General features: G+C 40.2%; 1 protein-coding gene across 2 annotated transcripts in view; it reads right to left on the reverse strand.

Annotated features, from left to right (window-relative positions):
- The window catches only part of Atrn (attractin), a 121,621-nt gene that overhangs the window by 75,066 nt on the left and 23,804 nt on the right, over positions 1 to 22,751 (reverse strand). For both annotated transcript variants that reach the window (XM_085834097.1, XM_021156919.2), the window contains exons 2-6: positions 19,270 to 19,353; positions 17,000 to 17,113; positions 7,809 to 7,937; positions 6,555 to 6,760; positions 5,270 to 5,438 (exon numbers count right to left, since the gene is read on the reverse strand). In XM_085834097.1, coding sequence (XP_085690223.1) covers positions 5,270 to 5,438; positions 6,555 to 6,760; positions 7,809 to 7,937; positions 17,000 to 17,113; positions 19,270 to 19,353 — 702 coding nt within the window. The remainder of the gene's footprint in view (positions 1 to 5,269; positions 5,439 to 6,554; positions 6,761 to 7,808; positions 7,938 to 16,999; positions 17,114 to 19,269; positions 19,354 to 22,751) is intronic.

A 22,751-nucleotide genomic window follows, 5' to 3' on the forward strand; every position in this document is an offset into this window, starting at 1 on the left:
AACTTCCTGTAACTCCAGCTCCAGAGCCCTTCTTCAGGTGTCCTTGAGCACCACATACACGAGGCATACATTCACACAAACACACACACACATACATAAATAAAGTAAATCTTAAAGTACAAATATCAACTAAAACAAAAACCATAGGTGATAGCACACATTCTTCAGACACATCATTATGAATCATTTCAGGTTCAGCAGAAATTCTCTTGAAGCTACAATCTTTCCAATCAAACAGATGATTCTGTAGGACAGTTTAGGTTAAATGATTTAAAAGCAGCCACATCAAATTTACATACACCATGCAAATATGGTAGTTTATTTACAAAATTTTGTCAATACCACCTCCCCATTCAGACAAGGAAGCCAGACAAACTCTAGCTTGCTTTAATTAGCTAAGCAGTCAGCCATCCCATCAGAGTTGCAATCTGTGTACTAAAAGGTTGTGACCCAGGGAATGTCTAAGATAGTGATGGAAATGCCATCCCAGGAGTCGAGGTGACGGCAGCTTTAGACTGCTGAACAGAATTTGGTAAAGCAGACATTGGCCTGCGAGCTTTTTCTTTATCCTGGCTCACAGCTTGCTATTTAAGGCTTGATCTCGTCCGAAATTGGGTTACATCAGGAAACAGGAAAATAACTTCAGTATCATGTTATCCAACTGTGTACTGTTTACTTACTTTATGGTAAATAATGGTGGGGTGGGGAGTGGGGGTGGGGGAGAGCCAGGTATCTTAGTTACTGTGCTATTGCTGTGAAGAGACACCATGGCCTAGGCAACTTATGAAAGAAAGCATTTCATTGGGAACTTGATTACAGTTTCAGAGAATTAGTCCCTGACCATCATGGCTGGAGCCTGGCAGCAGGCAGGCATGGCACTGGAGCAGCAGCTGAGAGCTCACATCTAACCCACATGCAGCAGACAGAGAGAATGTGACTGGGCCTGGTGTGGGCTTTTGTGCAGGGATGACATGGCATAGACAGACACCAAGATTCAAATCTATAAGCCTATGGAGTCCGCTCTCACTCAAGCTACAACAGGCATGATGACATATACCTACAATCTCGGCACGTACTAGGCCTAGTACTTCAAGAGTTTTTTTTTTTTTTTAAATTTATTTTTTAATTAGGTAATTTCCTCAATTACATTTCCAATGCTATCCAAAAAGTCCCCAATACACTCCCCCCCTCCAGTCCCCCACCCACCCACCCCCACCCCTTGGCCCTGGCATTCAAGAGTTTTTTGAAGTTAGTTTGTTTGTCTGTTTGTCTGAGACAGGCCTCCTGTATCCCTGCTGAACCTCAAACTCCCTATGTAACTGAGAATGATCCTCAAGTTCTCATCATCCCGCCTCTGCCTCCATGGTGCTGAAGTTATAAGTGTGCATGACCACACCCAGTTTTATGTAGTGCTAAGGATGAAGTCTGGTGCTTCCCGTATGCTGAGCATGTCTTCTACCAACTGAACGACAGCCTCAGCAGTGGGCTGGTGCTGCATTCTGGAGTATGTCAAGGTGTGTGAGATACAATGTCTATGATTAACTGTGTCAGCATTAAAAATGAATTGAAAGTATTTTTAGGGGAGAAGGCTAACTGAGCAGGGTGTCACGGCATTCACCATTAACCCTAACCCCAGTCAGAGAGCTTTGCCTCCTCTCCCTCTCAAGTGCTTAAATTAAAACCTTAGCTACCAGGCCCTGGCCTTCTTTTAATGTAGGATTTACTGTTCTCCCTATTGTTCCAACTGTGGGATTTCTTTTTTTTTTTTTTTTTAATTTTATTTATTTATTTATTATATGTAAGTACACTGTAGCTGTCCTCAGACACTCCAGAAGAGGGAGCCAGATCTCGTTAAGGATGGTTGTGAGCCACCATGTGGTTGCTGGGATTTGAACTCCTGACCTTCGGAAGAGCAGTCGGGTGCTCTTACCCACTGAGCCATCTCACCAGCCCCGACTGTGGGATTTCTAATGGTCTGTCTGGAGGCTCACTGGCTCTTTCTTGCCTCTGTCCTGCCAATGCTAATCCACCCACTGGGATTTCTGTTTCTATTGCTGAATTTTTCAATTTTACAACTCCATCTGATATTCTCTTTTTAGATTTATTTTTATCTTATGTGTATGAGTGTTTTGCTTGCCTTCATATCTGTGTACCATGTGCATGCAGTGCCAGCAGAGGCCACAAGAGAGCATCTAGATCCTCTAGAACAGAAGTCCCAGCTGGCTGTGGGCAGGAGAAAATGCTCTTAGCCTCTCAGCCATCTCCCAGGCCCTCCACTTAAGATTCTTTCTAATAATTATTCTTACATTTATTTACTTGGGCAAGGCCATGTATTTGCCAAGGCACAAAGAGAATCAGAAGGCAACTGTCAGGAACTGGTTCCTTCTTCCACCCAAGTGGGTCATCAGGCCCAGCTGGACAAGTGCCTTAACCTGGCCTCTGGTATCCTGTTATGTCTTGTATTTGTTTTGGTGAGACTTTCTATCCTTTCATTTGTTTTGTATGTGTGTAGCTGCTCATTGTAGTGTTTTAGGTAGGCCACCTTAAAATTCCATTTTTAATGCTGACACAGTTAATCAAAGACATTGTATCTCAGATACCTTGATATACTCCAGAGTGCAGCACCAGCCCACTGCTGAGGCTGTTGTTCAGTTGGTAGAAGACATGCTCAGCATACGGGAAGCACCAGACTTCATCCTTAGCACTACATTCCTTGTCAGATAATTCTATTGTGTGTCACCCTAATGTCATTGTCTCTTTGATTTCTCATTCAAAATGAGATTGTATTAGCTCTTGGCTGGGCAGATTTTGTATATCATGCTGTGAGACTCTAGATCCTCTGCGATTTCAGGCCTTCTTAGACCCCTCCCATAGGATGGAGAAGGTCAACTTATTACTGCCATTACTGTTGCTGACAGCAGAGGTCAATGTCCCCACATGGCCTCTACTGGCACTGTCTGGGCAGAAGCCATATTTCCAACTGGTGAACCTGAAAGTCCTATGACTACTTGGTGTCTGTGGTGCTAATCCTAATCGTTGGGGCATCTTACGATATCCTGGTAAGGATGGACATCCAGGCTCTCCACTTAGCTTTACTGGCACAGATCAGGCCAGGGCTAGATTTCTGTGGCATCTGGCTGGCATAGAGACATTACTATTGAAAGTTTTGTCTTTCTAAATCCTTGGACTAAAGAGAGCACAAGATTTTCTGGAAGATCTTGCTTTAATTTTTTTTTTTTATTCTTTTGAGATGCTACGTATAATTAGAGGCCCTGCACATGGAGGCGAGAACCCTACCTCTGGGCTACATCCTACGTCTTTTTCTTAGGGCATTTTTTTCTTTCTTGTACCTATCAGTATTACTAAGTTACAAATGTGCTCAGCAGTAAATTTAACATACACAGGCAAAAATAAAAGTCTCAGGACACCCTGCCTCGCACTGTTCACTGTGCTCAGGAGTACAGAGCCATGCTGTTTTCTTGCTGCTGTTTAGTTTCTCTTGGTTGTTTACACACAGTGTTCAAGGTGTGCTAATCATAGTTAGTATTTAAATTTTTTCTTAGATCAGCTCACAGAGGAAGAGTGCTTTGCTGCCAGCCTGATGACCTGGGTGACCCAAGTGATCTGACCTACAGGGTGGGAGCACAGCACAGCATTCCAAGTCTTTTTCTGACCACACAGGCACTAGGGCACACACACACACAGGATACATAAATGTTAAAAAAAAAAAGAAAAAAAAAAGACATGTATATTTTTCCATATAATTTAAAAGATTCCTCTTTCAACATTCCTTTTGCAAAGCAGTATCATTGTGTTTGTATATGTGTGTCCTTCTACATTTTGTCTTCAATTCTAAATTTTTTAAATTGTTAGCCTGGTCCTCTCATTTCTACTACTTTCTCTAGGAGACTGTCCTTTCATATTACACATCGCTCTCCTGTCACTTGTTTTAGAGCTGTCATCTATTTTATAAGGTTACTTCACTGTTCTACATTACTTTGTGTCTTTTAATTACTATACCTGGGGTGATTCAAAAACTGTCTGTGGTGGGTTGGTTGAGGATAGCTCCAATAGGTTCAACACTTGGTCCCTGATTGGTGGAACTGTTTTGGGAAGGATTAGGAGGTGTGGCCTTGTTGGGGGAGTGTGTCACTGGGAGTGGGTGACCTTTGAGGTTTCAAAAGCCCATGCTAGGCCCAGTGTCTCTGTCTCTCTCTCTCCCCTCCCTTTGCTCTTTCTGCTCTCCCACTTGCTTGCAGATCAGATTTGAGCTCTTAGCTACTGCTCCCGTGCTGTGCCTTGCTGCTACCATGCTTCTTGCCATGATGTTCATAGACTTACTCTCTGAAACTGTAAATAAGCCCCCTAATGAAATGCTTTCTTTTAAAACTGCCTTGATCATAGTGTCTCTTCAAAGAAATAAAACATTAACAAAAACACTATACCAAACTGCCTAATAGTCCTACTAATTTTACGATGAATGCTAGTGCTTTATAATCACTAAAAGAAAAAATTTCCAGACCATAAAATTAACATGGTTTTAAGTATGTATAAATCTTGTCTTGAAATCTGTTCTCTATAACTAACTCTAATATGATAATGTATATTCTACCTTCAAAAAAGCACAAATAAGACTTCAAACCCTGGAAATTGTTAGACAAAGGCCATTTAATATTAGTAAGCTATAAACTGAAACCATCTGATATAGGAAAACTATTAACAAATCAAGATAAAATAACCCCTATTTATATAACTTACTATATACCTAAAGCAAAATATCAAAGAAAGTACCTTAAAAAGATAAATTATTCTTATTTTGACAATAAATTCTTTGGGGCTTTAAATTGTAAAATATCAACACATATCAAGAAAGTTTAGAAGAAAACTACCAAAGTTTAAACAGATTTTCCTCGGTAATTACTGGTGATTTCTTGTTTTTTTTTTTTTTTTTTTTGTTTGTTTGTTTGTTTTTTTGTTTTGTTTTGTTTTGTTTTGTTTTGTTTTGTTTTTACACTGCAGTTTTTCAGGGTGGAAACTTAAGTTTTGTACAGAAGCATTTAACACCACTTTCAGAGCTGGTAATGGCTCAAAGGGCAAAGCATTACAAGCCTGGAAACCTGAACCAAATACCCAAAACTCATGCAAAGGTGAAAGGAGAAAACTAACTCCACGAAGTTGTCCTTCGAGCTCCTCTTGCACACCACTGCATACACCCCCTTATATACACTCAGTAACCATAAATAAAATGTTTCATTATAGAGACACTTACGCTAAAACCATGCTGTAATCTGAATGGTTGAACATATATCCGCCAACAACCCACATTATATTTCCATTGACCACAGCTTTATGAGAGGCTCTGGGAAGCTTTAAATCAGAATATTCTTCTCGAGTCCAAAAAGACTGGTTAGCTGGCACAGGAATTGAACATCCAGGACCTAATAAAAAACAACAACAACAACAAATAGCTTCACAAAATGCAGCCTGAAAGTTTATAGTATTCCAAGTTCTAATCTAAGTGCAAAGAATATTTAAAGACTTGTGTTTCCTTTAGCACTTAAGTGCAAACATCTTTAACTTGTGGGGTTTTAAAGGTTTCTATATGCACAGGTATTTTGCTTGCATGTATGCCTATGTGCCACTTGCCTGCTTGGTACCCAATGATGTCAGGAAAAGGCATTGGATCCCCTGGAACTAGAGTTACAGATCTTATGAGCTACTATGTGGATGCTAGGATCAAACCTGAGTCCTCTGGAAGAGCAACCAGTACCCTTAACCAAGAAGCTTAGCACCTAACATGAGTCTTTCACTTACTCAAGATGCAGACCAAAACCAATCACTCCCTTATAAAATTTAATACTACACACTTTCTGATAATTTGGCAATTTCTGATAGTCAGGTTAAACTTTTTAGAGGTAAAAATCTTGCTGAAGCAGGATTTAGTAGAAAGGGTAGACCAAGGGGTTATTATATTAATTCATGTGGAAAAGGCATTAGGGTTGAAATATAATGACAGATCAAAATCGATCTTCTGGCAAATCCAGGAGCTGAACAGATGAAAGAGACAAAGGGAGAATTGGGCAAACTAAAAACATTTACATGAACACTTACTTTCTGAGGACCTAAGCATAGAAGGAAAATCACTAAACCAATGATGGCTGCTTCCTCGACTTCAGGGAATTCCCTACAGTACCTTGGTACCCGGTTGTGTTGGGTAATGGCACTAGATGGCAGCAGTGAGAGTCTAAGGAAACCGCGGTCCTGCCGCTTGTCCACCTCTCAGCTTGAGTCTCTGCTTCTCTATCACCAGACCATGTTCCCTAATTTCCACGAATGAGTTGCAAAGGATTTGTCAAACCTTTCCACAATTCAAAACACATCGATAACAACCACATATATGTAAATTTCAAAGAATCTGAATAAAGGGAGATGAACGCTTAAATGCTACCTGGTACATGATTAACATAAGGCGTACGACTGTTAAAATAAACTCCCTTACAGTTCACTAACTCAGAACTTTCTGTGAGGGAAAGGACTTTGAAGGCAGCTCCTACCCTGCCAGTGAGGGAAGCAGGAGCACCCTCTGGTATCACTTGCATTACAGATGCCTCGGTGAGGAAAGCCACAGTTGTCTGTACAGTGAGGAATGTCACACGACTCCCCTTTCCAGTTTTCAGAACATTCACACTCAACAGTGCTGCTGCTGTTACTGCTCTTACATTCTCCTCGGCCTGAGCAATTATTCGGACACATGTCAAAACTACAAAGACAGGAGAAAACTAAGTCAACAATTTCAACTAAGCAACATTGTAACTAATGCAGAGCTTCCTCCTACAGTTTAAGTTCAGTTCATTTGCAAGTGTGACCACAGGACTTACCAGTTAGCCCAAGTGTGCTCACAGAGCTCTGTGTAGCTAGAGCCCCAGGCTCAAGTAATGAAATCAAATCAATCTTGCTGCATTCACATATGAAGAAGGAAGAATAAATAACTCGCAAAGTTAGAGAAATGACAAAACAATAGACATTTGTGCAAAACCACTTAGACTTAGCTCAAGGCTGGCAACCAGGATCCTACTCTTTCTGGTAGCTCATTAGTAAAGAGTTCTACAAAAGTGGCAAGTTCATGCTAGGAAGTGGAGGAAGGAGAGGGATCCAATGAACTGCCAACATTTATGGTATATATTTCTCTGTAAAGATTCTGAGAATTAACAGAATTTAAGATTATTTTCCAGTGATGTAGTTAAAGGTCTTTAGTAACTTTTATCAGCTTAGATGGAGAAGAGCAGTTAACTTCATGTATGAATTTAAGTGTCTCATGACTTAAGATAACAGTTTTGCTACAATTTGAAATGACATACTTCAGACTTTTTAAAGGGGTGCATTAGTGGACTACTACAATAGTTTAAAAATATAGATTTCTCCTACTGATGATTATTACTGAGACACTACTAGTCTTTGTTAACTTCACTTAGCAAAACTCCTGACATTTTCTCCCAGCAGCGGAAGAATGTCACTCTCTTCTAGGAGATCCTCAGTGACAAGGTCTAGAAAGACCAAGAACTATGGTCCCAACCACTGGGGCTGATATTTGTTTAACCTTTTAGCTCCTGTTTCTTCAATTATGAAAAGAAAACAAAAACAAAAAAACCGGGGCCTACCTCTCACTGAATACTTAAAAGAACTTTAAATAAGAAAATCCATGTTAAAATTTAGCAAGGAGCCTGACTAGCTAGAAGCCCCCTCTCCAATATATTAGTGTTATTAAGTCATTTGAGTAGTATCACAAATATTAAATCTAAATATCTTACTTGTAAGTGATATTAAATCCAGTCAGATTATAAGCAGCATCACTGAAAAAATGCAGCAGTGCATAACCTGAAGTGACAGTGACCTCAGGAGCCGTCTCATTGCCATCTCTTTCAGGAACAATGAGGCCACTGAAATGTAAACACAGACCAGATTACAGCAATTTCAACAGAATCCGTCTATATGTTACCATTTGATCTGCTGCTCCTGTTCCAACACACAGTGTAAATGTGACTCTAGCTGGCCTCAAATTCACAGACCCACCTGCCTCTACCTCCTGGGTTATAGGCATGTGCTACTATGCCCAACATCTAAAAGGATTTGAAATCTATGACTTTGATTGAATTTTTGGTTTTTTGTTTTTGCTATAAACTTTTTATAATACCCTCAAGTCTCTACAATTACATTATTAACAAACTTTATGAATTGACAATTGTCAAATATATACTGTTGAAAGAAAATGCTTTACATATTTTTGTAATATGTATCATATATTATCTTTTTAATATATTTTAATAGATGTCTTATGTAAGTAAAAATAGAAAAGTTTACTGAATTTATAATCCTTATACTATTAGCTTTCAGACGTATTTTTGTTGTTAAGCTGGTAACACACATTTTATGTTTATAATACACAATAAGCACTGTCACTGAAGGCTCCAAAGGCTCGCCCTAGAATCTCAGTAAGAACCTAGTAGGTAATATTTGAAGTTTTGGATGCCAGTAAATTCATGTGTAAAGATTTATTGAGTAAGTGACTACCAGCGGGGCAGTGGTGGCGCACACCTTTAGTCCCAGCACTTGGGAGGCAGAGGCAGGCAAATTTCTGAGTTCAATGCCAGCCTGGTCTACAGCGTGAGTTCCAGGATAGCCAGGGCTACACAGAGAAACCCTGTCACCCTGTCTCAGAAAAAAAAAAAAAAAGAATAAGTACCATTTTTAAGACATTTGATCTACAAAACCATACAACCTTGTTTTACAAAAGATATATACTAACTTGAAGGCTGGAAATGGTGGCACATGTCTTTAGTCCCAGTAATGGGAAGACAGACCCAGATGGATCTCTGAGTTCAAGACCAGCATGGTCTACATAGTGAGTTCCATGTAAGTTTGTCCGTGTGTGTAACTTGAAACCTCATTATAGAATGGAAGTGTCTACCCCACCTCTCTTTACCAACAGTAAGGAATATTATGTTGGTCCCGCTCATTTAATACATGATGTACTCCCAAGGTAAATCATTTTCATGTTTAGTCACTCCTATTTTTTTTTTTTTTTTGCCATTATCAATTCACTACAACTACTACCACCAATCACATTTAGTCAATAGAAAAGCCCATGTGATTTGCTCCACACATACAACTTCACTCAATAAATAAACATCTTATCAGCTACTACTCTCTCTCTCTTTCACTCACTCAATCCCTAGTCCCCTAATTTTTTGGACGATTACACCAGGTAAATTCCTACTTCTGGGTTATGACCATCTTAAAAGCTACGACCTAGCAATTCTCTTTGTATAAGAAATACTTCCCCGTATATACGCGGAAAAACAAAGAACACTACTACAGCACTATTCAGATGACAACTGACTTAAAGTCACCTAATTGCTTATTTGTGGGAGTTGATTAAATTAGTCATTACAAATCTGTAGGTCTGCAAGACTAAGAGCTTCGTGAAGACAATAGGTAGAGTAGGGAGGCACATAGAAAAAACTGGCCCAGTGTACCTGTACATCTATGTAAGCGTAGGTACATGCACATAAAAGTGACTACAAGAGAACATAAAACAGAGAGTGCCGATGAGAAGAGGATGGGATTTTTCATTTAATTTGCGTGTATGTGAGCACCTGTATGTGCATGTTATTCGCACCAAAGTGTATAGGGTACATTATGTGAGTGTGCCTGCAGACGTCACTATCAGGTGTCTTCACACTCCCCTCCTTTGTCTTCTAGAGATAAGAGTTTCACTAAGTAGTACTGGCTGGACTGGAACTCACTATGCAAACCAGGCTGGCCTTGAATTCTCAGAGAGCCTCTTGAGTGCTGGTTATATGCATGAGCCGCAACACAGCCCACCTCATTTTGGGGGGTAGGATCTTTCACTGAACCTGAGCTCACTGATTGGTTAGACCGGACTGGTCAGCAAGTTCCAGGACCTCGCTTGTCTCCGCCTCTTCAGCACTGTAATCACAGGCTCACAAACCACACCTGGATTTTTACTTGAGTCCTGGAGATTTAAACTCAGATCTCCATGCCTGTGCAGAAGGAATTAAACTGAGCCAACTGTCTTAGTATGAAGAGAGAACATAGGAACTCTAAGATTCTGACAGTACTCTAGGGCTTACAGAACACCAACACATTTTCTACTATGTATTCAGTTAACAAAAGAATACAAACAAAAAACATGAGAAACATATAAAAGCAGAGACAGACAGACAGACAGACACACACACACTTAGACGGGTGTGGGGGAAGAAAGAGCAAGGCCACCTAGAAACAGGTATGTTCCATGCAAATGATCACAGGAAAGGATTGAGGATTTTTAACCACTTGTGGTACTCTCCTAGTCTAGCAAAGATCTGAGGAAAAAGTAGACCAGAGAGTCTGTCCTTCCACATATCCTGGAAAGTCACTGACATTTCCAAGTTTTGATTTCTTCATAGGGACAATGAGAGAAATCCAGACTAGCTCACAGCAGCACAGCAAGGACCAACCAGCAGAACATGAGAAGTGTTTACAGCAGTGTGCTGCTAGAAGGTGCTAACAATCTTCTTACAGAGGGCATTTAAATATGCAGGATGGATAAGTTTGCCAACTACAACTACAGAGGCTGGACAAGGTAGGACAGCTTCTTCACTGTCAAAGACGTTTGGGCAGTTGCTTCTATTTACCTTAAAATCAAACTGTGACAGCTTTGGCATATATAGATTTCTCCCAGAATGAAAACACATTAACTCGCATTAATTATGTCAATAATATGGAGTAAACACAAACATAGTCTATCTAGCTCAGCATGCAAGACATGTGAGGAAGAGGAGATACTGTGAGTCACCACTCATGTCCCTATCCCTGTCCCTAAGGAAACCAATATATGAAAATGTAGTCTAAGCTGCAGGCAGTTCTTCAACTGCCTACCCTAGGCTGCTCACCACTTCACATTCTAAGCACAGACTAGAAAGTATGATCAACCTCTGAACACTGTGATATAATGTTATCATCAATCTCACACACAAATTTCATAACATTTTAAATAAGTCTATGATGATTCTATGTTGTGTCCCAGTTATATAAGATCCATAGGTCACAGGGTAGACATTAAAGACCATCAACATTTGGAATTTGGGGGGGTTTTTGGTGTACTGTATATACTTGCTAGTGTAGGTACCCATGCTCATGTGTGTAGAAGTTGGGTGTCTTTCTTCTATCACTGTCTACTTTATATTTTCTTTATTGTTTCATTTGATATGTATAGGTGTTTTGCCTGCATGTATGTGTATGTTTGTGCCCGTAGAGGCCAGAAGAGGGTATTGAATCTCCTGGGACTAGAGTTACAGGTGATTGTGAGGCGCCATTATGGGTACTGGGACTCAATCCTGGGTTCTCTGGAAGGGCAGCCAGTACTTTTAATCACTGAGCCATCTCTTTAGCTTCCTTCGTTCATTCGTTCATTTGCTTGTTCGTTCATTCATTCCTTCATTCAGAGGATTGAGATACCTTCCTCAGTTAGGCTGGCTAGCCAATGGACTCTAGGAATCTATCTGTTCAGCTATTCTCTCCTTCCCCATCCAAGTGCTGGGGATACAGGCAGGTCCTACCGGGTTCATTTTGAAAAATTATAGAACTATGTATTTTCTTCATAAATATGAAACTCAGCATAACTGTCTCAGGCTAACATGGAATCCCTGAATATATATGAGGCACAACCTGACTTTACCAACTGTACTATGTAAATTTGCTAGTATATTAGTCAACACTTAATGGTAAAACATCTGATAAAAACAACTTACAGGCCAATAGGCAAGGAGGCACTTGGGGAGGTGGATTCAAGGCAATCACTGGATTCTTGAATTTAAGTCCAGCCTAGGCTACATGAGATTCTGCTTCAAAATATAAACAATTAAATTTATGGGGGAAAAAAGGATGTATTTTGGTTTCAGAAATTCCAGCCCATCATCCAAGGGAGATATTGTATAGCAGGGAAGTTCCTCAGCTCACAGCAGTCAGTAGCATACAGACAGAATCCTGTCCCCAAGCCTATGAAAACACAGCCTGTACTAAAGGTGAGTTCCTGTGTTTTGAGTGAGATGTGCCCCCTAAGTCTTGTGTATTTGAATACTTGGCCCTCCCTTGGTGGCTATTTGGGAGGAATTAGGAGGTGTGGCCTTGGTGGAAAAGGAGCATCACTAGGGTCAAGGGTTCAAAAGCCTCCTGCCATCATCTCCAATATGTCCTCTCTGCCTCCTACTTGCAGTTCAAGCTATGAGCTCTTAGTTACTACTTCCACCATCTACCCCTGCTATCTCTGCTCCATCATCATGGACTCCTATTCTGGTGGAACTGTAAGCCCAAATAAGTCCTTTCTTCTACAATTTGATTTGATGCCAGTATTTTATTACATCAACAGAGGAGTAACTGATCTAGTCCCCCAGCCTAGCTAGCAACGTTACAGATATACCAAGGTATACCATCTTGAACTCTAGGTGTCTCTCAATCCAGTCAAGCTACATAAGATTAACCATCATACCTAGTCATCCCCAAATCAGTGTATCTCGCTCCTCCCTAGACTATAAGCTCCTCAAGGGTCAGAATATGTAGGAAGGAAGAAAGATTCTCAAAGGTCAAGGATCAGACCTTGGTGAGGATTGAGCACTGTCTACACTTTGCCTGGTAAAGAAGGGTCCACAATGTAAAAGAAGACTGACCTGAATAGTTTTCAATTAGGTGCTAACAAATGTCTCATAAGTATTGAGTTTCTTATAAATAAATAAATAAATAAATAAATAAGCAAGCAAGCAAGCACTTAAGAGCACTAGCTGCTTTCTTCCTGAAGACCTGGTTTCAATAACCCAGCACCTATACAGAGGCTCATACCAATTGTAACTCCAGTTTGATGATATCCAACATCTTCTTCTAGCCTTCAGACACCAAGCACCAAGCATGTAATGGTATAACACATATATACCAAACACCCATACAAACCAATTTTTTAAAAAATAGTCATTTTAGGGCTGGAGAGATGGCTCAGGGGTTAAGAGCACTGACTGTTCTTCCAGAGGTCCTTAGTTCAATATCCAGCAACCATATGGTGGCTCACAACCATTTGTAATGGGGATCCAATATCCCATTCTGGTATGTCCGAAGACAGCTATAGTGTAAATAAAATAAATCATATAAATAAAATAAATAAATCTTTTTAAAAATAGTAATTTTAAAAAGAACAGTGTTTGGCTATTTAGCAGTATTTGGCTATTTAGTGTATTTTCAAAACTAGAATCTCAATATGTAACCCAGGCTGAACCTAAACTTACAAACTTCCCACATTAGGCTCTTTAATGCTGACGTTATAGGTCTGAATACTAGCTTAAGAATACTATTCTTCTGAAGAATGTGCCCTGGTCAGTCACCATGACCACACCTGCCATCAGGTCCTCCATAAAATCCTTGGTATATGTTGAATGTTCCATAAAATTATGGAGCTAGAAAAGGTAGTGAGCTAGAAGGATATTAAAGATATAAACCAGAGGTTCTCACATTTATCTAGTAATAGAACGTTGTTAAACTGTTTTTATTTAGAATTTCAATATATAAAAGACAAATGTGAAATAGTCTGGAAGCAAATTAAGCTACAGCTTGCAGCAAAGCCAGCTAGAATGCAGATTAAACTAACACAGTACCTTTGTCCTATGTTTTAGATGCTAAAGTCTAGTCTATAACCCCAGCTGCCCTTGAACTCTTAGCAATCCTCTTGCTTCAGCCTCTCATGCTGCTAGGGTTAAAAGTACGTGCGACCACACACAGTTTAAGTTTAGAGCACTTGAATGATCTATTCAGTAACTCAGGCAGGATTTACACTGAAAGTAGATTATCTTATGAATCCTTTTTGGTTTTCCTTTTATTCGTCCATGCACCTTAGATGAACTATCTATTGCTAGGCTGTTTCTATTCTGGATGCTCAGCACATCACCAACATGCCGTACAATGGCAATGCTGAGAAAACCACACAACCTAAGACAGTAGGGAGGTGGTGCTCTGATTTTTGTTGTTGTTGTTTGTTTGTTTTTCGAGACAGGGTTTCTCTGTGTAGCCCTGGCTGTCCTGGAACTCACTCTGTAGACCAGGCTGGCCTCGAACTCAGAAATTGGCCTGCCTCTGCCTCCCAAGTGCTGGGATTAAAGGTGTGTGCCACCACGCCCGGCTCTGGTGCTCTGATTTTTAAATACAACAATTTTCAGCTAGCAATGTAACTCAGTAGTAAAATGCCTGCCCAGCATGCACAAAGCTCCAGACTGGACCCTGAGCACCACAACACTTTTTAAAAGATGTGTTTATTTTATTTTATGTGCATGAGTGTTTTTGCTTACATGAATGTCTGCACTGTGTTTGCCTGGTGCCTGTGAAGGTCAGAAGGCATCAGAGCCCCTAGAAATGGAGCTATGGAGAGTTGTAAGCTACCATGTGGGTACTAGGAATTGAATCAGGGTACTCCTCTGCAATAACAACAAAGGCTCTTAACAGCTGAAACATTACTACAAACCCACCCCACAAAATTTTAAAGTAATAGACATTATCACCTTAGTTCTAGATAGAGAATGTGCTTGGCATTGTAAGTACTTAAAGGTTTTGGGGTGGATCTTTTATATTATCTCACTATAATTTTATGAAATTAATACTTAAATATGTTATAAGTTAAAGTTTTTATTTTTGTTTTTCATTTCTGTATTTTGTCTATGTAGCTCTGCCTGGCCTGAAACTCATGGGAACTTGACTGGCCTCAAACTCAGAGAGACCTGAATGCCCCTGCCTCCAAAGAGCTGGGACTAAAGGTGTGTGTTACCATGCCCAACAGTAGGTAATTTTAATACCTAACCAGTGTATTAGTTCGTGCTCTCAATTAACCAACATTCTCTACATACTGAAATTTTTATGCCTATTTATCAAATACACAGTCTAAGTAAACTCTAAGTACAACTGCTTGGTCATATTCTTACAATGGCTATGGCTAGCTAATTCAAAGGCCAGTCACATAAAAGGGTCTCTATGAATTCTGATTAACAAATGCAGTTAAATAGATAAATTCCTAAAAAGTAGTATCATAATAATATCATACTTAGTTTTTGTGCTTCCGTTATAGTTTGAGGTGCCTCCTCCCATAATGCAAGGTATATTTCAAATAATATATATATATATACATGCTTAACACATGGCAAATGCCATTTTAAACGCTTAGCAGAGCCTGCTCTTTGGCTCCATTAAGTGAAACTCTTAAGTTCTCAGTTAAAATAATTGTTGGAGAGCTATAGGAGCAATGGGTGGAGAACTAGTCTTCTAATTTGTCCTTTGCCTCTTTGCGTACTAAGTAGTCCCTCCCTCACTATGTGGCATTCCAGCAGACTACCACCAAGAAAAGAACAGAAAAATGTTGATTTCTTTCTACAGTAAAGAAATAAGGGGCCAGTGAGATACCTCAGCAGGTCAAAGCCATTTGCCTAGAAACCAAGTCCAATCCTTGGAAGCCCTGTAAAGGTGGAATTAGAAAACAGACTCCACGAAACTGTCCTCTAACCTCCACTCGGGCACACATGTGCCAACCCCTCCATTCTCCCTTCCCCACATACAAAGTAACAATAAACTTTCAGAAAATTTAAGTTGCTAGGCATGGTGATTGATGAACGTCTTTAATTCTAGCTCTTGGGAAGCAGAAGTGGGTGGATCACTGTCAGTTCAAGACCAACCTAGTCTATATAGTGTGTTCCAGGCATCCAGGACTACACACACACACACACAATTACTTGAAGGAAGTAAAACGTTTGAAGGAAAGAAGTCTGGAGATGGGGATGGAGAGAGACCTCAGCAATTAAGAAGAGGTCTTGCGTCGGACATGGTGGCGCTGCCTTTAATCCCAGCACTCGGGAGGCAGAGGCAGGCGGATTTCTGAGTTCGAGGCCAGCCTGGTCTACAGAGTGAGTTCCAGGACAGCTAGGGCTATACAGAGAAACCCTGTCTTGAAAAACCAAAAAAAAAAAAAAAAAAAAAAGAGGTCTTGCTGCTCTTGGTTCCCAGTACCTATGCCAGCTGGCTGAGACTCCTTAGCTCCAGCTCCAGGGAACAGGCCGCAGCAAACAACAAAGAGAACCTATCTCTAACAAGGTGGAATATAATGATCAACATGTGAGGCTGCACTCCATCCTTACGTGCACACCATGGCATGTGAGTACCTGCACAGAAGTACACACACACATGCACACACACACATATCATACACTCATATACACTGTAGACACACAAAAATTTTTCTTAAAATAAAATAGTAAAAATTCAGTGCAACCCATATAACTGACAAAATTGCATTATTTTATTAAATTACTAATACAAATGCATTGGGGAGGGATTTACAAAACAAAACTAGCAAGTGCCTCATTCTCAACAGGTAGCCATTGTCCAATTTATAAATAGTTTTCCAGAAAGCTCCTCCTATCCCTAATACACATATACACAAAGTGAGAGAACTATAGACTATTCAAAAGTTATTCCTAAGGTCCAATGGAGTGAAATACAACAACAACAAGAAAGGTATGGTTTCTGATTTAAACTTGTCACAGAAATATTATCAATATAGTCAAAAACTTTTTAATGCAAACTTTACCACCATCACAAATAACAGGTAAATTTAATAGTGTTATCAAAACTTCACAGTTCAAGAATGTGAAATGAGTCAGGCACAGTGGCACAAGCCTGTGCTCCTAGCACTTGGAAGGTGGAGGCAGGAGAACCAGAAGGTCAAGACTAACCTTGGCTACATACTAGTATACAAGGAAAATGACCCATACATAACAACCAAGTGAACCGTAGCTCACCAGAACAGAACCAATCCTTATTCCATGAGATGAGTGTTACTGCATAATAAAGTAAATGCAGCACGGACTCCATCCTGGAGACACACTTACATCCAGAGATGAGATGTGGCAGGGCTTACCTAAAGGCAGCAATCAGAGGTGCGTAGATTGAGTCCCCATCATAAACATATAAATGGTCCCAGCTACATTCTGTAGCAAAATGGTTGAAGCGAAGTCTCATTATTCTATTTGGCCTAGAAAAATAATTAAGTAATTTATAATAATCATAACATGAACTACTAAAACAGACTTTTAAAGAATTTATAAGGAGAAAATATACAATATAAATATATATAAACAGCTTTCCTGCATTTGTCAGAGATCTAGTTGGTATTTGCTATGTGTAAGGGAATATCAAAAATGTCCTGGGAAACAAAGGAGACACGGGCTCTAACTTCAGGGGCCTTCAAAGAATGTTTCTGGCCTTGCTTTTAACATTCAGAAACAGGAGCCCTCAGTGTCCCCACTTCTTTCCTTACTCATCTTATGTAAGATTTCATAACACATCACTTTAAAACACACATTTTCTAAATTTACCTGCTTCTCTGCCTTTTCACAGCACTGTACCAAAAAACCAGGTCCTCAGGAAACTATGTATCAACTCTGACTTAGACTAAATCCAAAGGAAACTAACAAGCCCTGCCCAGAGTCACAGTAATGGCCCCCTCATCACCTCCCATGAAGCCTGGGTAATTTCGACAAGTGTATCAGTAGCCTCCTCTGACTCCACACTCCGACATGCTCTACAACTGCCACCTTAGATGACGACCTCAGTAACCTCCTCTGACTCCACACTCCAACATGCTCTACAACTGCCACCTTAGATGACGACCTCAGTAACCTCCTCTGACTCCACACTCCAACATGCTCTACAACTGCCACCTTAGATGACTACCTCAGACCTTCCAGCTCCATTTTCAAATTTACTATGCTAAGCATCTGGACAAAAATCTCTGAAATTTTCCATAATAGATAAACCTACCAATTTTTCTCCCAAATATTTAACTTTTTACTCTCATCTGGCACTGTCCCATTCATATTTAAGCTTGCTTACATACCACATATTTTAAAAAACAAAACAAAATATCAAAAAAGATTGCCAGATAGCAAAGAGATCTGTGAAATCTTAAACAATATAATTCTTAAAATTTCTTTAAATATAAGGATTTTTTCCTTATGACCTTTATGACCAGGGATATAGCTAAGTTGGTGAAGTGCTTGCCTAGCATCCATGCAACTCTGGGCTGATCCCAGTACCCCAACCCCCCAATGGGTGCGTTAGCAATGTCTATAATCCCAGCACTCAGAGGTGAGAGACAGACATAGGAGGGCTGTCAAGACACGAAGCCAGCCTGGTCTACACAGTGAACGCCATGCCAGGTAGTGCTCACTAGTGTGTCCCATCTCAGTAAAAACAAATAGGCTTTTCTGCTAACATGTAGTGGGTTATAATTGTTGCTTCTACATGAGTTAGTAAATAATATTTCTTGGGTTGAACAAGAGTTACTTGGAAATTTCAAAGTTTTGTTCAGAGACTAAAATGCTTTGCCTTAAATGACAGACACAAAGAAGGAGAAAAAAGAGAAGATAGACAGATGGAAGGACAGAGGGCCAGGGAAACAGGCTACAGTGGTTATTCTGATGGCTCATTTACTGTTTTGCTGATAATAAAAATCAATATTTAGAAAAAATGATACAATAGCATTATTATATAAAGATTTAAGCAAACTATTAAAAAGATTTTAACTAAGTTTTTTAAACTATTAGAAATATGCAATTTTCTGGTATGTATCTTTCATTTATAACATTAAGTCAACTTGGAACCTAAAAAAACCCCACAAATTAAAGGGATTATTTAACAATAGAGCACTTGCTTAGTGAAATCATAGGTTCAATCCCTACCACCCAAAAAAGAAAATTTCCTTTTAATTTTTTATTTTATTATTTGTGTGTGTGTGCATGCACGAGCGTGGAAGTCAGAGGACGACTTTCAGGAGTCACTCTTCCACTGTGGGAGCCAGGGGTTAACTCACATAACCAGACTTGTTCAGCAAGCACTTTACCCACTGAGCCATCTCTCTGGTCCCCCAAAAAGTAAATTTTAAAAAGCAAGAACACTATCCAAATGAAAAGCATCAATGAAAGGTATTTTAGCAGCAGGGCATGGTGGTCCACACCTACCATCCTAGCACTTGGGAAGCAGAGGTAGCATATCAAAATTCAAGGTCAGCCTGAGTTACTCAGCCAGAAAGGTCCTGTCTCAAGAAATAGCAATAACACACATGGAAGTACTTTGTGCTATACTGAGCTCTTATAATAAATTAAAATAAAGTCAGCCATTATAACTTACTGTCCTTCAATGAGCCATGTGCACTTCGTCTTATATTTATAATTCCCAGGTCCATCTGTTACAAATCCAGAAGAGCCAGTTAGTCTGTAATTTAAATAAAGAAAAAATGTTAGTCAAAATTTCTTACAGTATTATCTTTCTTGGTTGTAAAGACAAAGAAATTAATCAGACTGATACAACAACACGTACTACAACTAGGAGAACATGACTAGACAGTTACATTCACACTGGATGAAATAAGTATCTGTGTAGGGAGACTCTCTTGTGCAATGTCTGGAAGCATCACCTGTCTGTAAAATGCTGTTGGTCTATTAGCTTAGACAGGAAGAATGGAGGTGGAAGTTCCAGCACAGAGGATTTCTAGAGTAGAGTCCGTTGTGCAAGTAAATTGGGGGAGACAAGGACAGACGGACTATGACGCAAGGATGGGGATTGGGGAGCGGCAACAGAGGATAGGACATTACACAACTGAGGAAGACAGTCGCCTGAAACTGAAGGAGAGGTGTATAACCTCATGGCATGACTTAGACTAGTTTAAATGGGATAACTGAGCTATGAAGCTGTGGAAATCATATTGGCCTAGGCATTCATTCATATATAAGAAGTCTCAGAGTCATTTCTGGACCTAGGGTAGGGTGCCTGTGGAAAAGCCTGTGGTTATATATCTGCCACCCACACAAAAGGATACATTCAAAGCAAAAGGGATTAAACAATAACAAAACAACTAAATCATTTTAGTTATGAAAGCAAAGTTACATTTCATGTGAGAAAAATGGCTACAAAAGTCAGGAGTGGTCTGGCTCATGCCTGCAATCTGAAATTTTAGAAAGCTATGGCAAGAGAATCACCAGCCTGAGCTACCTAGGCAGTTCCAGCCAGCCTAGGGTATAGAGTGAGACTATGTCTCAAAAAATAAAATAAAACAAATAAATAACTTAAAACCATAAATACTTTATAAAGTTTTTTTTAACGCCTAGCTGTAAAGCTAAGTAGTTCCAAGGAAATACAGGTGGAATTGCAGCGCAGAAGACAGCAGTCTGTGGTGCTCCACAAAACCAGAAGACCCATCCAGACTCCTGAACTCAAAGGCCACTTGCTACCTTACCATAGCAGTATACATCAGAGCCTAGATTTCTAACTCAGTGGAGTGCCTGGATTTGCATAATTTTGCAACTTCCTAACTTTTTTTTCAGCTTAATGTTTAATACCTCTTTTATAGAAAGGACACCTTTCCATGTCTGTACTTTCTAGAAGCTACATTTTCTCAACTTACTTTGTTTTGTGTCAAGCATCTCTGACTACTTAGAACATAATATACAATAAAGGTGCTACTTGCTTCCTCACTTCCATCCCATCTGCCGGGCTCTAAGATGCACTATCTGTCAGTAATGAGCACTTACTTCAGAGTCAGCATCCAACACTACATAGCCCTTCTTCAGACACTGAGGATATTAACAAGCCACCCTTGGTCTTCCATTTATTTACATTAACATCTTGGAGGATCTATCCAAAACCCCAGCCTCTTTTGTTTAAGATTTATTTTTGAGAAAAGGTCTCATGTGGTCCAGATTGGCCTCAACTTGCTAAGTAGCAGAGAATGGCCTTAAACGCCTACTTCTATCTCGCCAATGCTGACATTACAGGTTGGTGTCACCCTGCCTAATAGCGTCTCCATTCCTTACCCTCACCATTAACCATCCTTTCCTTCGCCACACCTTAACCATACACTCATCTGGCCTCTGCTAGGATTTCTAACTGTACTTCCAACAAAATTTAAATTTTAAACTTCCTAGCTGATCACTGTCTCTTTATCTCTTCCAGGCTATTTCCTCCCTTTCAGTGAGTCGTCTTCCCACAGAGACTACCAATCTACTGAACCATGACATCTTTTCACTAATCAACAGCCACACATTTCTAGCCCATTTACTTACTTAAGATTTCTTGTACCGACCATGATAAAAATCTGATCTCCCAATTTCCTCAATCTTCTTTCTTTCTCTTCTATTGCACTTGCATAATATAGATCTCTATGGACCCTGTCCACATCTACTACTGTTGTTAGTTTAAACAACCCTGTTTCCTGGTGTCCCTTGTGTCCCAATAAGCAGAAATACACACTCACTTAAGGTTAAGTTCTAATATACCTAACAAAATCATGTAAGGCAATCGCATAAATTATCAGTAGCCCGATGCTCTGTAGCCTTCTTCTGTCATCCCCAGAAGTCACCATGGTTCCTCAGGCTCCTGTGGTGAAGCAGACCCATCCCAACCAGCACAAGGCGGGAAGGAGACTAAGCACGCCCTCTCCTGAGTCACACATGAAAACCCCACAGGCACTCACCTGCCAGAAGTAACAAGTGTCTATCTACACAGAGAGGAGGGCGGAGACATTTAGCAAGTATTCAAAATGTGTAACAGATACCTCAAAGCTCAGAATTCTCTATCCTAGAAAAGTTGGTAATCGCTATAAAGAATAATTGCTAATCTTTGTCATAGCATGTAATCTAATACTTAGATGTGAGACAAGTCTGTGAATGACATCTAGGAAATATTTTCTCATTCTTAAGGAAGACAGTAAGACATGCTAATTCCCTGCTCAAGGAAGGGTGCTGTCAGTGATAGCAGTACACGTGGTCATTATTTTGTCCTTCAGGGACCGTACTGCCACACCATGCCTTTTCCAGGACAGCCCAAATTTTTGAAGGTTTAAAGGTCCAAGCATTTCAATCCAACATGGATCCCTTCCCAGGCAATCTTTGCTTAAGAGCTCCCGTGGCCAGTGTGCCCTGTGCCCACCTATCTTTACATCCTCTCTCCAGCACTGCTTACGGGTGTGCACCTTCACACCCAGCTTTCTGTTGGTTCTGGGTCTAAACTCAGCAAGCCACAGTTACACAACAAGCACGTCACTGATTGAGCCATCTCCTGAGCCCCAGCCCCAGCGCTAGCTTTTGGGAAGCATTTGCTAAGTCAAGAGTTTGGGGTCCAGGTTGGTTGTAACACCACAAGAGGAAGGTGTGATAAGAAACAAGCAGAACTGGGTAAAGGAGACAGTTGAGCTTTGGCAGAGGGGAAGCTCTTGAGCAGGGACTGCCTGTCAGAAACATCCCAAGTTGGAACACTAGAGCCGATCCCAGAACCTGAAGGGCAGAGAATCTGCAGTTCTGATGTCTAAGTCAGCAGATGGCACCCTCAATTGTAGAAGTAAAATTAAATTCACCTTTCATGGGTGAAGGGAAAGCTTCTTCATTCTCACCACTATTTCTGATTTCCTCAAAACACCTCACCAGCAGGTTCAGGAATAATGATTAACCAGCTACCCATGTCCAGGTCTCTTTTGGGGATACCACTGGGGCCTGTCTCTTCTCTCTCCATTTTAAATGGCTTTACAGGAAGAGTTTGGGGGATGCTCCTTCTGTTTTGTTTTGTTTTTTCTTTCTTTCTTTTTTTTTAATAGTTTCAGAAGATTGACTGTAGAACTT

Source organism: Mus caroli, unplaced genomic scaffold (genome assembly GCF_978045245.1).
Source record: "Mus caroli unplaced genomic scaffold, Mus_caroli_1 scaffold_2, whole genome shotgun sequence".
NCBI classification, from domain to species: Eukaryota; Metazoa; Chordata; class Mammalia; order Rodentia; family Muridae; genus Mus; species Mus caroli.